This window comes from Mauremys reevesii, unplaced genomic scaffold (genome assembly GCF_016161935.1).
Source record: "Mauremys reevesii isolate NIE-2019 unplaced genomic scaffold, ASM1616193v1 Contig11, whole genome shotgun sequence".
Lineage (NCBI taxonomy): Eukaryota > Metazoa > Chordata > Testudines > Geoemydidae > Mauremys > Mauremys reevesii.
Window position 1 is genome coordinate 1030473 of NW_024100727.1, and position 14532 is coordinate 1045004.

At 52.3% G+C, this 14532-nt stretch overlaps 1 protein-coding gene across 1 annotated transcript in view; it reads right to left on the minus strand.

Moving 5' to 3' along the window:
* Positions 1-306: 306 nt before the first annotated feature.
* LOC120392698 (zinc finger protein 777-like) overlaps positions 307-14532 on the minus strand; it is a 33398-nt gene continuing 19172 nt past the window's right edge. The window contains exons 6-10 of the mRNA XM_039517434.1: positions 7149-7757; positions 6087-6213; positions 5021-5134; positions 3870-3980; positions 307-3381 (exon numbers count right to left, since the gene is read on the minus strand). Of these exons, the coding sequence (XP_039373368.1) occupies positions 2429-3381; positions 3870-3980; positions 5021-5134; positions 6087-6213; positions 7149-7757 (1914 nt within the window). The 3' untranslated portion in view covers positions 307-2428. The remainder of the gene's footprint in view (positions 3382-3869; positions 3981-5020; positions 5135-6086; positions 6214-7148; positions 7758-14532) is intronic.

Sequence of the window (14532 nt, forward strand, 5' to 3'; positions counted from 1 at the left end):
GTGGCGCGTGCTCCCCTCAGGCAGTGGAGGTTGTGGCCCGTGCTCCCCTCAGGCGGGGCGTGGCATGTGCTCCCCTGAGGCAGGATGGGGGGTGGCGCGTGCTCCCCTCAGGCAGGGGAGGGGGGTGGTCCATGCTCCCCTCAGATGGGGAATGGCATGTGCTCCCCTCAGGCAGGGGACGGGGGTGGCCCATGCTCCCCTCAGGTGGGGGGTGGTGCGTGCTCCCCTCAGGCAGGGGAGGGGGGTGGCCCATGCTCCCCTGAGGCAGGGGAGGGGGTGAGTGCTCCGGGGAGGGGGGATTGGCTGCCACTGTCTTCCCCTCTTGCTCGGGGGGGGGGGGGCTCGCGCTCCCCTCTGGCAGAGCTGGCCTCCCCTCCTCCCCACTCCAATTGGCTTAGGCAGCCCTCCATCCCCCAGGGTTCACCCAATCACAAGGCTCCAACTCCCTGGGACAGGTGAGCACCTTGCAGCCTTCTCCCATCTCCTCTCATCCGCCCAGCAACAAGCCTGGCTCCCTTCTTCCTCACCCCCCTTAACCCGGGTCAGGTTGGTAATCCTGAGGGCTGCAGCAGAAACTTTGAACACGTGGCCCAGGGGCACACCCCTGTAGCAAGATCTGCCACCCCATCTACCTGTTGCATCTTGTCTTGCAAACTGTAGGCTCTTTGGGGCAGGGACCTGTCCTGCATTACGTCTATACAGTGAACAGCACAATGGGGCCCTGACCTGGTTGCGGCCTTGAGGTACTACCACGGTATCAATGTTATAATTTAACAGTAAAGGACCCTTGGTCCAGGATGCTGCTCAGGGAAACCAGCTTCTAGTTCTACATCTGTGTGAACATGGCGTAGGTGAGTCTCAAAGATCTCTACATGTACAACAAGCTGTTCTCAGCACCACCGTTCCCTCCCAGCTTGTGCAGGCTGGGCCCAAACCCTCTGGACTAGATTTTCAACCCCTTTCTCTCACTGGTGAGCACTTATCCTATGCTCAGTCCCCCGGAAGTCAGTGGGGCCAGAAACTGTTCCATTAGGGTTGGGATGGAATTCACAATCAGATAGATACGGAGGGTGCCTCTGAGGAACTTAATCATCTGACAATTTTTTCCAATAAGCTTTTTTTTGTAATTATCGCAAACACGGCAAGTAAGAATTCTTTTTAAATCACTCCCCCTGTCTCATGGTATTTCAGACCGGACAGATAAGTGCAATGAAAGGTACTGATGCTGCACGCCAGGCTGAGCTGCATTTGGCAGATGGTCTGTTTCTGATGGTATCTTTGTTTTGCTGTTCATTGTACATTTTATTATTGTGCATTTTGAAAAGACGATTTGAGAGAACACACATGTGAATGACTCTCAGGGCAACAGCTCTACTCACATGGATACGAACAGAGCAGTGGTTCTCAACCTATTGATCATTGTAGGCCATAAATGCAGCCCACAATGTGTTACTTGGGCCACAGGTTGAGAACCAGAGCGCGCGCCCACCTCCACCCACCCCCTAACTCCAGCACCTCCCACTCAGAGACCCCTCGACAGAGCGGGGCCAGGAGCAGAGCCCTGGGTGGGGGACCAGGCAGCGGGGACCCTGGACCCCACTGTGTGTGGTTGGGCAGGAGACCCGACCCTGGACCCAGCTGCATGAGGCCCGATGGCAGGCCACAGGTTTAGAACTACTGGAACAGAGGAATGTAAATATTAACCAGCTACTTCCCTTGGGGGATGGGCCCATGTGGAAGAGTCCCCGTTCGACCCCCTCCTGGACAGTCAATGGGACTGACTCACTCAGGCACTGCTGAAAATGTCCCCCAAACAGTCTGTTACTTCAGTGGGCTCCTGGACATTTATCCAGATTTCACGATGCTCACAGGTTAATAGCAGCCCTGTGATGTCTCAAGCACGGAATCCATCATTTGAATGGTGCCTGAGACAGCCCCAAGGGAAAGACGTCTGCTGCCATCAAGAACACTGAACATGAGCCAGTGACAATGATTAAAAATTGTAAAAGAAAGTGAACGTGTTCCATTAACTGACAGAGATGGTTTCCCCTTTCCAAAGGGCACCTTACCTCCATACCACAAGCTGGGAATCCTGATTGACAGGTCAAACACCTATGAACACTGAAAAGTAGCTCTCGTTGGTTTAAGAAAGATGCAACTACCTTTAGTGTAATGAATTAGCAAGAGTGAAACACAGGAAAAGAACGACAAGCTTCCCATGGAGCACTGAGGCTGCCTAGCTGTTCTTTGCCATAGTGGGAATGGACTCAACTGTTAACAAAGCAGCAGCCTAGACCTCTCCACAGATCATCCCGCTGACATTTAGTTCCCTGTTCAACACTCAGAGAGTTGGTCTCACTCCCTTGCTCAGATGCCATCACGATCATTGTCCCCAGCCAGAGTTCCCTGGGAGCATTTAACACAGCATCTACGGGGGGAACTCCTTGTGCATCAAGGGCGGCGACACAGGCTCTCCCCTGTGCGCTTTGCCTGGCAGGTCGTGCAAGCGTCTCTGTGCTGCCAGCGTCCCCCAGAGTTTCTCTCCCGTGTGGATGCGCTGGTGTCCCACCAGATGCTGTTTGCGGGTGAAGCTCTTCCGGCACTCGGTGCACTGGTAGGGCCGTTCTCCCGTGTGCAGGCGCCGGTGGGTCAGGAGATGCTCCTTCCGCATGAAGGTTTTCCCGCACTCGGTGCAGCCATAGGGTCTCTCCCCAGTGTGGATCATCTGGTGCCTAATGAAGTTCGAATGGTGGTTAAAGCCCCTCCCACATTCGTTGCAGATATACAAGCCCCTGCTCTTCCCTGCGTGACTCCTCTGGTGTATCATGAGGTTAATCTTCAGCTGGAAGCTCTTCTTGCACTCAGCACAGGTGTATGGCCGGTCCCCCGTGTGGGAGAGCTGGTGTTTGCTGAGGCTCGACTTGTGAGGGAAGCTCTGCTCACACTCAGGGCAGTTATAGACTCTCTCCCCTGGCTGGATCTGTGGGCAGGATTTGAGACAGTGGTTTTGCTTGAAGTTCTCCCTGTGCTCAGGAGGCATGTGGGCTTCACCATGGATCCTCTGGTGCAGTACGCACTGCTGCTCGTAGAGGAAGCTTTTCCCACATTCAGAACAGACATACGGTGCCTCTCCTGGGAGGCTCTCCTCTTGGACAATGATTGTGGTGAAGTTACTGAAGTCTCTCTCGCCTGCAGCCGAGTCCCCCAGACTGTTCCCATCAGGGTATTCTCCCTGGATGCTGACGTTGCCCTGATCGTCACAGATCGGATCCTGCTCAGGGTACTGGAAAACAGTCTCTTCTGGTCGTTCAGGCAACGTGCTGTACAGCTCCAGGCTCACCGGGATTCCCTCCTCAGCTTTGACTACAACCTCGTCATCTGCTGGACTCAGAGGAAAAACCAAGAGTTATAGTTTTCTGCCCCTTGTCCATCCCCCATCTGCCTCTCAGCACCCTGCCATCTTTCTGCTTCCAGGTACCATCTGCCTGAGAAAACTGTCAGCAACTTACTGCCCCGCTCTAATACCCCTACGCAGGGAGACAGCGAGCAGGGACTTATGGCACAATCACAGTACCTCAGTGCCAGCCAAGGAGGCTAAGAGACTTAGAGGAGAACGTTCCTTTGGCATAAAAAGGAGAAGAACCAATTCCATTCCAACCCACCTTCCAAAGAGCCCCAAAAGAGATGGGTGAATGGAAATCCGGCCTGGTGGGAAGCTGCGTCTGAGCCCTGCGAAAGTGATCTGAGAAATGCCATTTGAGAGAGAGGACTATCTGACAAGACAGGACTCTAAGAGCTGACAACGGTCTCTTTTGGCTGACAGATTCCTGTTGCACTCACTGTTTGAGTCATTCTAGTCACTCGCTCACCTGTGCTGGGCTCTGTAGAGATCTCTCTCTCCTCTGAGTCCCACTGATCCCTGATGTACAGGTCTTCTTGTTTTACCCACGATACAGTGTCATGAGTAAGGCTCAGCAATTCTGTTTGCAAGGGGAGAGAAATTACATTGTGATTAGCTAACATCCACCCATTCACATGTTTCTATTAGCTAACGTTTACACACAGCACCCAGGTGCTATACAGAGAGAACAGAGACGCAACCCGTGCCGAAAGGTGCCTACAGTCTGGGCTAGGTACAACATGATGCAGGGAGAGATGAGAGCAAGCGAGAGGGTTGCACAAAATAAGGCAGTGAAGATGCAGCTCGTGTTGGTTCCTGATTTTTAGGTCAATAGAGAAGTTTGGTGTGTATGGTGGGGAACCAGGCTGGATTTCACGGCTCTTTGCACTTGCACCCGAACGTTATGGCACTCAGAGTCACTAGTCCCTTTGGAAAATCTTGGCCAGTGGGCACAGGGAGTATGAAAAGCAGCAGCTGGAGGCTCAGTCCTTACCTTCCTCTGTCTCTGCTGAAATACGGGTCCTACCATAATCACACACCTAGTACAAACCCTTCTGTGTTGCATTTCCTAATTCCTGGCCCTCAGCTCCAGGGAGTTCAGCCTGTTCTGCGCCAGACAAGGCACATAAGCTTTCCTGGCTTCTTTTCCGTCCCCGAACCCCTCCAAGGCTCTCTCCATCCTGGCTGGCTGAAGTTAGAGCAAACTGCTTCCAAACCAGCCAAGTCGTCGCTCTCTCTGAGCCATCCGGCCTACTCGATGAGTAAAGAACCACCTCCCACTCCACAGCTGGAGGGAGCTCCTGTGCTTGCAGTGCCCCTCCTTCTCTAGCTGTGCATCCAACTCTGCGCGGCACTATTTTACCTACCTATCCTGCTTACAAAGCCTCCATTACTATCATCTGAGAGCCCTCACCCCAAGTATTTATCCTCAGAACCAACTCTGTGAGGTAGGGAAGTGCATTTTGCAGATAGGGCATATAGACAACGAGGGTGCAAAGAAAGTCTGGGACAGAGAAGGAATTGAACCAGGGTCTCCCATGTCACAGGCTAGTGCCCTGAGCCATCCTTCCTCTCGTACATCTGCCAGCAAAGCACCTCATGACACTCCACGTAACTCACCTGTGCTAGGCTCCTTCGGGATCACGCTCTCCTCAGAGTCCTCCTGAGCCACCCTACACGGCTCCTCCCCCCGTTCAATCCTGGACAGAAGGTCAGGTTTGGAGATGGCGTAGTCTGTTCACGTGAGAGGACAGAAAGGGGTGGGAGGGTTAGTCATAGGCACTAAGTATTATTTACAGACAAGCAAGGGTGATTTTAAACCAATCTGCTCTCCCAGTTCAGGTGCAGGGAGGAGCCCTCCATTCCTGCAGACAGGCAGCACGCTGAGAAGCCCAGACCCCCAGTTTTCTGCGTGCCTATTTCAAGCTGCAGTGCCCTCCCACAAGCCCTGAGAGAGCTGGCTGCTAGGAGGGAGGCACTGGTGGGTTGCTTCCCCCTCCCCACGCTCCCGAATTCAAACATCCAAAGGCACAACAGAATAAAGCTATAAGATGTGCTGTGTATCAGTTTCCTGACTATTGCATCCTTCCTTCTCCTGAGCTTTTAGCTCTTGAGGTTGGTGATACCAGAAACTGGGAGACATTTTAAAGGCTGGGACTACAATTCAAATGCTAAGGGAGAGAGAGAACACCCAGCACAGCAAAGTAATGACGGCGAGCACCCGAGTCTTCACTCACCACCCTCGGCAAGAGCACCAGGCCCATGAGTCACAGCCCTTCGCCTAGTCCAGCCAATGGCAGTAATGTCAGGGCACATTCACAATGCACAGAGCAGGCCTGGGATATTCACACTGTATCAGCACCAGGGTGTGTAGGCTGAACACATACAATGAGAGGGAACTGCTATTCAGAGCTGGAAAGCTGCAGACAGAGCAATCGCTGCAGATCTCTCCTTCTCTGCTGAATGGAAGGAACGAGTGAAGCACAAACTGAAGGCTATAAGGGCTGCTCCGCTGGAATTATTGCGGGTGAAAGGTGCCTGTTGCAGCTGTGGACTGAAGGCTTTTATCTGCAGAATGGATATAGCACTACCAACAGCACCGCAAGTCCTAGAAGGATCATCTCTAGGGTTTACTTCAGAGATCACTGACATTCTAACAGATGAGTGAAAGAAAACTGATTCTTACCCAATGAGATCAATGATTCATAGTTGCCTTTCATCACGTTCTTGTAAAGGTCTTTCTGCCAATCGTCCAATTTCCCCCACTCCTGCTCAGAGAAATAGACTGAAACATCATCGAACGTCACTGGCACCTGAAATCACAAGAGTTAACCGTTTGTAATATAGGTAAAGAATTAAAAACAAAACCCGATGTTAACATGACAATATCCACTTAACTTAGGGTTTGCCCTTTGTTTATGGGCCTTCCCTCAGTTTTCTATCCAGGTAACAATGCCAATATCCAGCCAATCTAGATTAATGCTTGTAGTATGAATACAAGACACTAAATTAAATGCTTTAGTTGTGTTCAGACAGTGCATAAGGGGCCCTGTCCTCCAAACCCTCAATCACGCAGGAAGTCTTTACTCATGTGACTTCAGTGGGGCCACACACCCTGAGCTGGTGTGCTAAATCAGATGAGACGCTTGCGATTCAATCCAAAACAAAAAAAAAAAAAAAAAAAAGCAACTCTATGTGGTAAAATATGTCCTTTGTTAACCTTCAGTGCTTATCACTTCTGTTCCTCGTGGCCCCTCGGATTCACGTTGCCCTGACCTGCTCAGATATATAATATAGCCTCCTTACCTGAAATTTGTTTTATATACACCAGCAGCTACACCATCAAGGCCTTCCTTGCCTCTTCACTGCTCAAACACCTGGTTTTATTTTTCTCATTAAAGACAAATTTAAAAGAGCAATTCAGCATTTCTGCCATTTTAGACTCCTGATCATTTATCAATGTCTTTCTCCTCGGATAAATGTGTAAAAGCCCTTCTTACTCCTCTTAGCTCCACAGAAATCAAACTGCCCAGAGAAGCAGTGATGGCACAGAATCCAAATAACTTGGTAAGCAAGGATGGAAGCAGCCAGAGAGAGTGGAGGAGGAAAACCACACACTACAAATTATGTTAAACTAAAAGAGCACATAAGATACAAGAGAGGATTGTTTCTCTTCAATTCCCCTTTCAGTATGATCCAGCTTCAAGACATTATCGCTCCCCCTCAGCACCAGCTGGGATATTCTTACCTTGGGGACTTCTCCCTTAGTGCCTGGGGGCAGTCTCAGGATCCAGAAGTTCCTGTTCTTCAGCAGGTTCTCCATGTTTTCCAGCCTCCTCTGCATCAGTCCATATTCCTGGATCAGAGATCCTAGCATGGCCAGTTGGTTACTAAACTCCATCATTCCTTTCTCTGTGTCAGATATTTTCTTCTCAGCTGTCCCTGTTCTGCCCTCCAGACTCAATAACTGCGTGGCATGGGAATCCACCTTCCTCTCCACGGCTTGAATTGCAGCCACTACAGTCCACAGGGAGATCTCTGCCGTTTGCAGCTGGGTTTCTCCCGCAGCAGTTCGCTTGGGGACAATGTGCGGTTGCAGAGGAGCCAAGTGCAGGGACTCCATGTCCCATTCCCGAGCCTGGGTGCAAGGACAGAAATTGAGAGAGTTGAGGTCTTGATCCAACCTAGGAGAGTCTCCTCCACGTGAGGGCAGTTTGACTTCAATATAAAACTGCCCTATAGCCATGTAGCTTAAGTGAGTTCCTGACGGACAGACAACGGACGGGGTAGATTTCTTAGACCACAGGGTGAGCATCTGAGATCTCAGTGCTGAGCCAGCTGGTTTGCCTGTTATTTTCTATTTTTAAACCAGTGAAATAATTGTACATCTACCCAATCCCTGGCGTGTTTATACAGCTGTTCATTTGAATGTTATTACATCTTTTGTTGTGGACACTGTGGTAGAACCGCTAAGATGGCATTTCCCCGCTCAACAGGGGCGGTCAAAGGGGGCATTAGCAGGATGGAAAACACACGAATCTGTTTCAGGGGGTTCGCAGAGGTTTGCATAACGTGGCCGCATGTCAATGGGGGGCTGCGCTCCTGCACATCACCCTTCCCACCGGCCATCACACACGAGCCCGGGAGGAAAAGGCAGCTGCTGCTCAGGGCGAAGGAACCCGAAGAAAGCAGCGCGGGCATGTTTGCCTGTGATGCAGGACGGCGAAGATTTGCAAACCCGGTGCTCGCATTTTGGCTTCTGCACTTGGGTGCCCCGGTTTTACCCCTCCCCCCCCCTCGCGCAAAAAACAACCACCACCACCGAGCAGGCAGGGAAGACTCTGGGCAGGTTCTGGGGCGTTTGGGGCGAGCGAGACCCGGTGACCAGCCGGCTGGTCGGTATTTCTAAGGCACAACGAGCGGGGTGTTCGCCCCGCCAAGCAGCCTGCCCCCGGCGCTGCCCGCCCCTGCACGGCCCCTCTGCGGGGCCCTCATCCGGCCCGGCCCGGCCCGGCCGGGCAGCCCCGCGGCCCGGCTCCCGGGGCCCAGGCCGGGCGGGCCGGGCCGGGAGAAGCTCCCGGGGCCCGAGGCTCCCCGCCCGCCGGGCCCTCACCTGGGCAGCGGCCCGCTCGGCCATGGCCCCCGGGAGGCGGGCGGGGCTTCTCCAGCAGGCCCGGCCCGGCCGAGCTCCGCTCCCGCTCCGGGCTGGGCAGGGTCCCGGCGCCGCCTCGCCACGGGCCGGCCCCGCTGCCGGGCGGAGCAGAGCGAGCGCAGCCGGGAGGAGGAGCCGCGGCCTGGCTGCGGGGCCGGGAGCGGCGGGGCGGCAGCGGCCCCTGGCGGGGGGGTCGCGGCGCCGGGCCGAGCCGGGGCAGGGGGACCCCGGGCGCTGACCCACTCGCCCCCCTGGCCCGGGCCGCAGCCCCGTCGGGCGCTAGGGGTGAGCCTGGACTCGGCCCGGGGGACCCGGCTCCGCGGGGTCCGTGTGAGCGTTGAGACCCGCAGCGATGGGGGCCAGGGGTCTGTCAGCTGCTGCTTCCTTCCCCCAGTTATCGAGGTCTCCATGCCCCCCCCCCCAGTCATGCCGGTTGGATAACACCCGGCTTGGGTCACAGGGGGATTTGACTGCACATTTCCCATGGCCCCGGCTGGGTCGGTGCTAGTGGTGCTGTAGCCGGGAAGAAGTAGCTGGAAAGCTTGTATGTACTGGGTGTGCATGTGAATTCCGGCAAGTCATGTTTTCTGGGCAAGTCGCCCCCAAAATGTGTTTATTCATTCGTGCATCCCCCCCACCTCCTCTCTAAAGTGCATTGGGCTCTGTAGAGGCGAGAGAAGCACCAAATTCTGCCAGTCGCATTTCACAGAAGGGAAACAACAAGACGCAGAAGATTGGCATGACTTGCCTCAGTTGCTGTGTGCTGCACTGGAACAAGAGATTGGTGTCACAGCCTTTCAAACAGTGGGGATCTGACCCTTGTAAATGCCAGTGGCGCCATCTGTAAAACAGAGCTAGGTCAGATGAAAGTCGGCTTTATTGGGACATCTTCAGCCAACAGAATGTTGGGAACCGCTAGGAAAGGGATAGCTAATAAGACAGGAAATATCATAATACCACTATATAAATCCATGGTGCGCCCACAGTTTGAATGCTGAGTGTAGTTCTGATCACCCCAGCTCAAAAAGATGTATTAGAATTGGAAAAAGTACAGAGAAAGGCAACAAAAAACATTAGCGTTATGGAACAGCTTCCATACAAGGAGAGATTAAAAAGACTGGGACTGTTCAGCTTGGAAAAGAGGCGACTAAGGGGGGATATGACAGAGGTCTATAAAATCATGACTGATGTGGAGACAGTGAATAGGGAAGGGTTACTTACCCCTTCACATAACACAAGAACTAGAGTGTGACCCGGTGTGCCTAGGGCAGCCCTCACTGGACATGCCAAGGTCAGGGCAGGCTGCAAAGGGGAGAGCAGATACTCCCCAAACTTGTGGTTAATGCTGAAGTTAAACCTCCCAACCAGTCACAAACTGCACTTCTGATCCCCCACACTAGTTATCACGAAACATAAAAAAGGAATCACACAGCTCCCTTATTGCATTCCAATCTCTGGCTCCCAATCTGCCCCTAGGTCCAGTAACGGGAGGAGTTATTTAAAACTCTGCTCACTATGCAACATGAGGTTTGGAGAGGGTCCCATATGAGGAGAGATTAAAGAGGCTAGGACTCTTCAGCTTGGAGAAGAGGAGACTAAGGGGGGATATGATAGAGGTCTATGAAATCATGAGTGATGTGGAGAAAGTGAATAAGGAAAAGTTATTTACTTATTCCCATAATACAAGAACTAGGGGTCACCAAATGAAATTAATAGGCAGCAGATTTAAAACAAATAAAAGGAAGTTCTTCTTCACACAGCGCACAGTCAACTGGTGGAACTCCTTACCTGAGGAGGTTGTGAAGGCCAGGACTATAACAGCATTTAAAAGGGAACTGGATAAATTCATGGAGGTTAAGTCCATTAATGGCTATTAGCCAGGCTGGGTAAGGAATGGTGTCCCTAGCCTCTGTTTGTCAGAGGATGGAGATGGATGGCAGGAGAGAGATCACTTGATCATTGCCTGTTAGGTTCACTCCCTCTGGGGCACCTGGCATTGGCCACTGTCGGTAGACAGATACTGGGCTAGATGGACCTTGGTCTGACCCGGTGTGGCCGTTCTTATGTTCTTAGGTTCTTAGCAGTATTGGTGAGTTTGCTGGCTTGAAAGTCCCCCTGGAACATCCCCAGCTGGGATGGGTCATTCAGTCCTTTGTTCAGAGCTTCAGTTTGTAGCAAAGTTCCTCCAGAGGTAAGAGGCAGGGGTTGCCAAGTCTGACAAGATAGCGAGCCGCAGGCCCTTTCACAGCAAGCCCAGAACAAGCCATTTGGGAGGTGCTGCCCCCTTCCAACAACCTCCCTCCCCCACAGCCCCATCACCAACCACAGGCACAGTTTTTACTTCTATATTTGGGGGGTGGCTCCAGTCAAACCACTGGGGCTGCATATGTGGGGGGTGGGGGGAGGCAAATTCTGTGCTGTCCCACAGGGGCACCATTTCAGCAATCTTATTTACATCTAGTTCCCTGGTATTGTTTTGCTGCATGTTAAAGACAGTTACATTATTCAGTTGAGTCTGTTCAATTGATGACTGGAGATAATTTTTAAATCTTCTGAAGCTGGAGAATGAGTTCAAGATGATACAGGCATAGTGAGAAGTATTCTTATGAATTTGCTGCGTACTGAAAAGGACTCCAAGATCTCTTTCTTGATGGGTAACAGCTAATGTAGGCACCATCAGTTTGTATGGATCGTTGGGATTATATTTTGCCATGTGCATTACTTTGCATTTGACACTGAATTTCATCTGCCATTTTGTTGCCAAGTCATGTAACTCTTTGCAGTCTGGTTTGGACTGAACTCTCTTGAGTAATTTTGTATCATCTGCACATTTTGCCTCCTCACTGTTTACCCCTTTCCCCAGATCATTTATGACTGTGTTGGACAGCCCTGGGCCCAGACCAGTACAAGCTCCTCAGGGGACACCACTGTTTACTTCTCTCCATGCTGAAAATGGACCATTTATTCCTACCCTTTGTTTCCTATCTGTCAACTGAAGTGCCTGGCAATGCTTTCAGGATCATCTAAGGAGCCTTCATTTAATTTAATGACAAGCCCTTTGTTATCTCAATCACCCTGCCTCTGTTTATAAACAAACTCCCTGCCCCAAGGGCAGAAGTTGTTAGCAGCAGAGAACTCATCACAATCCACACTCAAGCTCTGGCTCCTGGATGTTGAGCACCCACTCCTTTTTTTCCCCTGGGTGCTTGAGCAACAGAGCACCCACGCATGTGCATGGGAGACCAGAACTGCACCCAGTACTCCAGATGAGGTCTCACCAGTGCCGTGTATAATGGCCCGAACACTTCCAGAGGGATAGCCAGGGCCGTCCCTAGCCATTTTGTGCCCTACGCAGCCCCCCCTTGAGGGGACGTGGCCCCAGGCCTCTGTGGGGGGAGGGCCAGGGGCAGGGGAAACACCGCCCAGCACGAGCCGGTGGAGCGCAGCGGGTTGGGGCCAGGTCGCTCCACTTCCTGCTGCCTGGTGAGTACAGGGCAGGCCCAACCCCTCATGCCGTCCTCAGAGAAGGGGTGGAGTGGGGGCAGGGCTGGGGCGGAGCAGGGGCTGGGGCCATGCGGAAGGGGCGGAGCAGGGGCTGGAGCAGCACACAGCTGCATACTTCGCGTATGGGTAAGGAGGGCCCTGGAGGTAGCTGCGTTAGTCTGTATCAGCAAAAATAACCAGGAGTCCTTGTGGCACCTTAGAGATTAACGAATTTATTTGGGCATTTATTTTATTTAATTTTAGTCCACGAAAGCTTATGCCCAAGTAAATTTGTTAGTCTCTAAGGTGCCACAAGGACTCCTCCTTGTTTTTCCTAACACTTCCCTGTCTCTGCTGGAAATGCCTCACATGATGCTGCACCCCAGGACCATGTTAGCCGCCTTCATGGCCACATCACATTGACAGCTCATAGTCGTCATCCTCCTGTGATCAACAAATACACCCAGGTCTTTCTCCTCCTCTCTGTCACTTCCAACTGATAAGTTCCCAGCTTATAGCAAAAATTCTTGTTGTTAGTCCCTAAATACAGGACCTTGCACTTTGCACTATTAAATATCATCCCATTTCTATTACTCCAGTTTACAAGGCCATCCAGATCTTCTTGTATGATATTCTGGTCCTCCATATTGGCACTACTCTCAATTTTGTGTCATCCACAATTTTTATTAGCACATTCCCACTTTTTGTGCCATGCTCAGTAATAAAAATGTTTTATAAAATTGGTCCCAAGACTGACCCTGAGGAAGGCCACTAGTAACCTCCCTCTTGCCTGACATTCACCTTTCAGTATGAGCCTTTGTAGTCTCCCCTTTAAGCAGTTCCTTATCCCCTTTCAGTTCTCATCTTAATCCCCATCTTCTCCAATTTCACTAAGAATTTCTCACGTGGAACTGTATCAAATGACAGCAAGGTATTGGATCTACTGCATTTCCTTTGTTTAAAACATCAGTTACCTTCTCAAAGACATTAGTAACTTGTTACCACCTCTTGAATCCAACAATTGAAACAATTGTAGAAAAATCTTCAATTATTTCTATCATTTATGCTACTCACTTTTTGCAGTTCTCAAGCTTGGAACAGATCATTTAACTTTAGGAAACATCCTAACAGACCTTTCGTATTGTAATCCCCCGTTAATCACTGTTTATAAACCCAATTCTGACAGCTCAGGGGCCAAAGGAAGGTTTTTTTAAAGGCTTTTTCAGTTCCCCCTAGAATTATGTGCATGTGCACAGCAGAGACTGAGTGAGAATGAAAAACAAAAAGCAGAAGAAACCTTCTTCCAAAAAACCCCAAACCCATAACCCACTACTTATAACTAAGGCTCCATGGTTGTCACAGAGGTCATGGAAGTCCCAGATTCTGTGACTTTCCGTTGACTCCATGACTTCTGCAGCAGCCTGTGCAGATAGCCCGGGAGCCAACTGAGCAGCTCAGGAAGCCCCTGGGCCAGTCGCACTGGCCACTGCAGGGCAGTCTCGGGCCACCCCAGCCGCAGGAGTTTGGGCGTGGGGGGGGGGGCTCAGGGCTGGAGGTTGGGGTGCAAGGTGGTGCTTACCTGGGGGGTGGCTCCCCAGCAGGGTGACAGGAACTTCCCTCCCTCAGCTCCTAGCTCCACCTGCTGCCTCTGCCCATAGGCACCACCCCTGCAGCTCCCATTGGCTGGGGTTCCCAGCCAATGGGAGCTGCAGAACTGAGGCTTAGGGTGGGGCGGAGCAGAGGCAGCACGTGGAGATAGGACCTGGAGGTTGACACTTCCCAAGAGCTGGATAGAGAGTCTGCCTCAGCCCTGCCAACCCCCACCCTGACCACCCGCGGCACCCCCACCCCCCCAGAATGCAACCCCCCCGTGCACCCGCAGCACCCCACACGGGCCGCACCCCCCCCCGGCCCCGGCGCCAGCCCCCTCACCCGGGCTCCCCCAGCACCTGTGGTGCCCTCCCCAGGCTGCAACCCCCCCCGAGCTGCAACCGCCCTGAGCACCCACAGCATCCCCCAGTCCACGTCCCCTGAGCACCTGCACCCTCCCCAGGGCCATGCCCCCCTGCACCCATGGTGCCCCCAGTTTGTGCCCCTGGTCCACCCCACAAGTGCCCATGGCATCCCCAGGGCCACCCCATACAAGTTTTAGTCAGGGGTATATAGTAAAAGTCATGGCCAGGTCACAGGCCATGAATTTTTGTTTACTGCCTGTGACCTGCCCATGACTTTTATTAAAAATACCTGTGACCAAAATGTAGCCTAAATTATAAGTATCTTTGTTATACCCTGTCTCTTGTTTCTTTACATCCCTTGGCTGGCCAGGTGTGGCCTCTGTGCTAACAGCTATGGGCAAATATTCCCCCTCCCTCATCAGCCGGGTAATTTGCATCAGTCCAGACCCCAGCTTTCAAATTGTCATCTGCTGCTGCTTCCAGGTCTGGACACTGTTCCCATCAGCAGGATTGGGTCCTTCTCCCCCCTCCCCTCCCCCCTT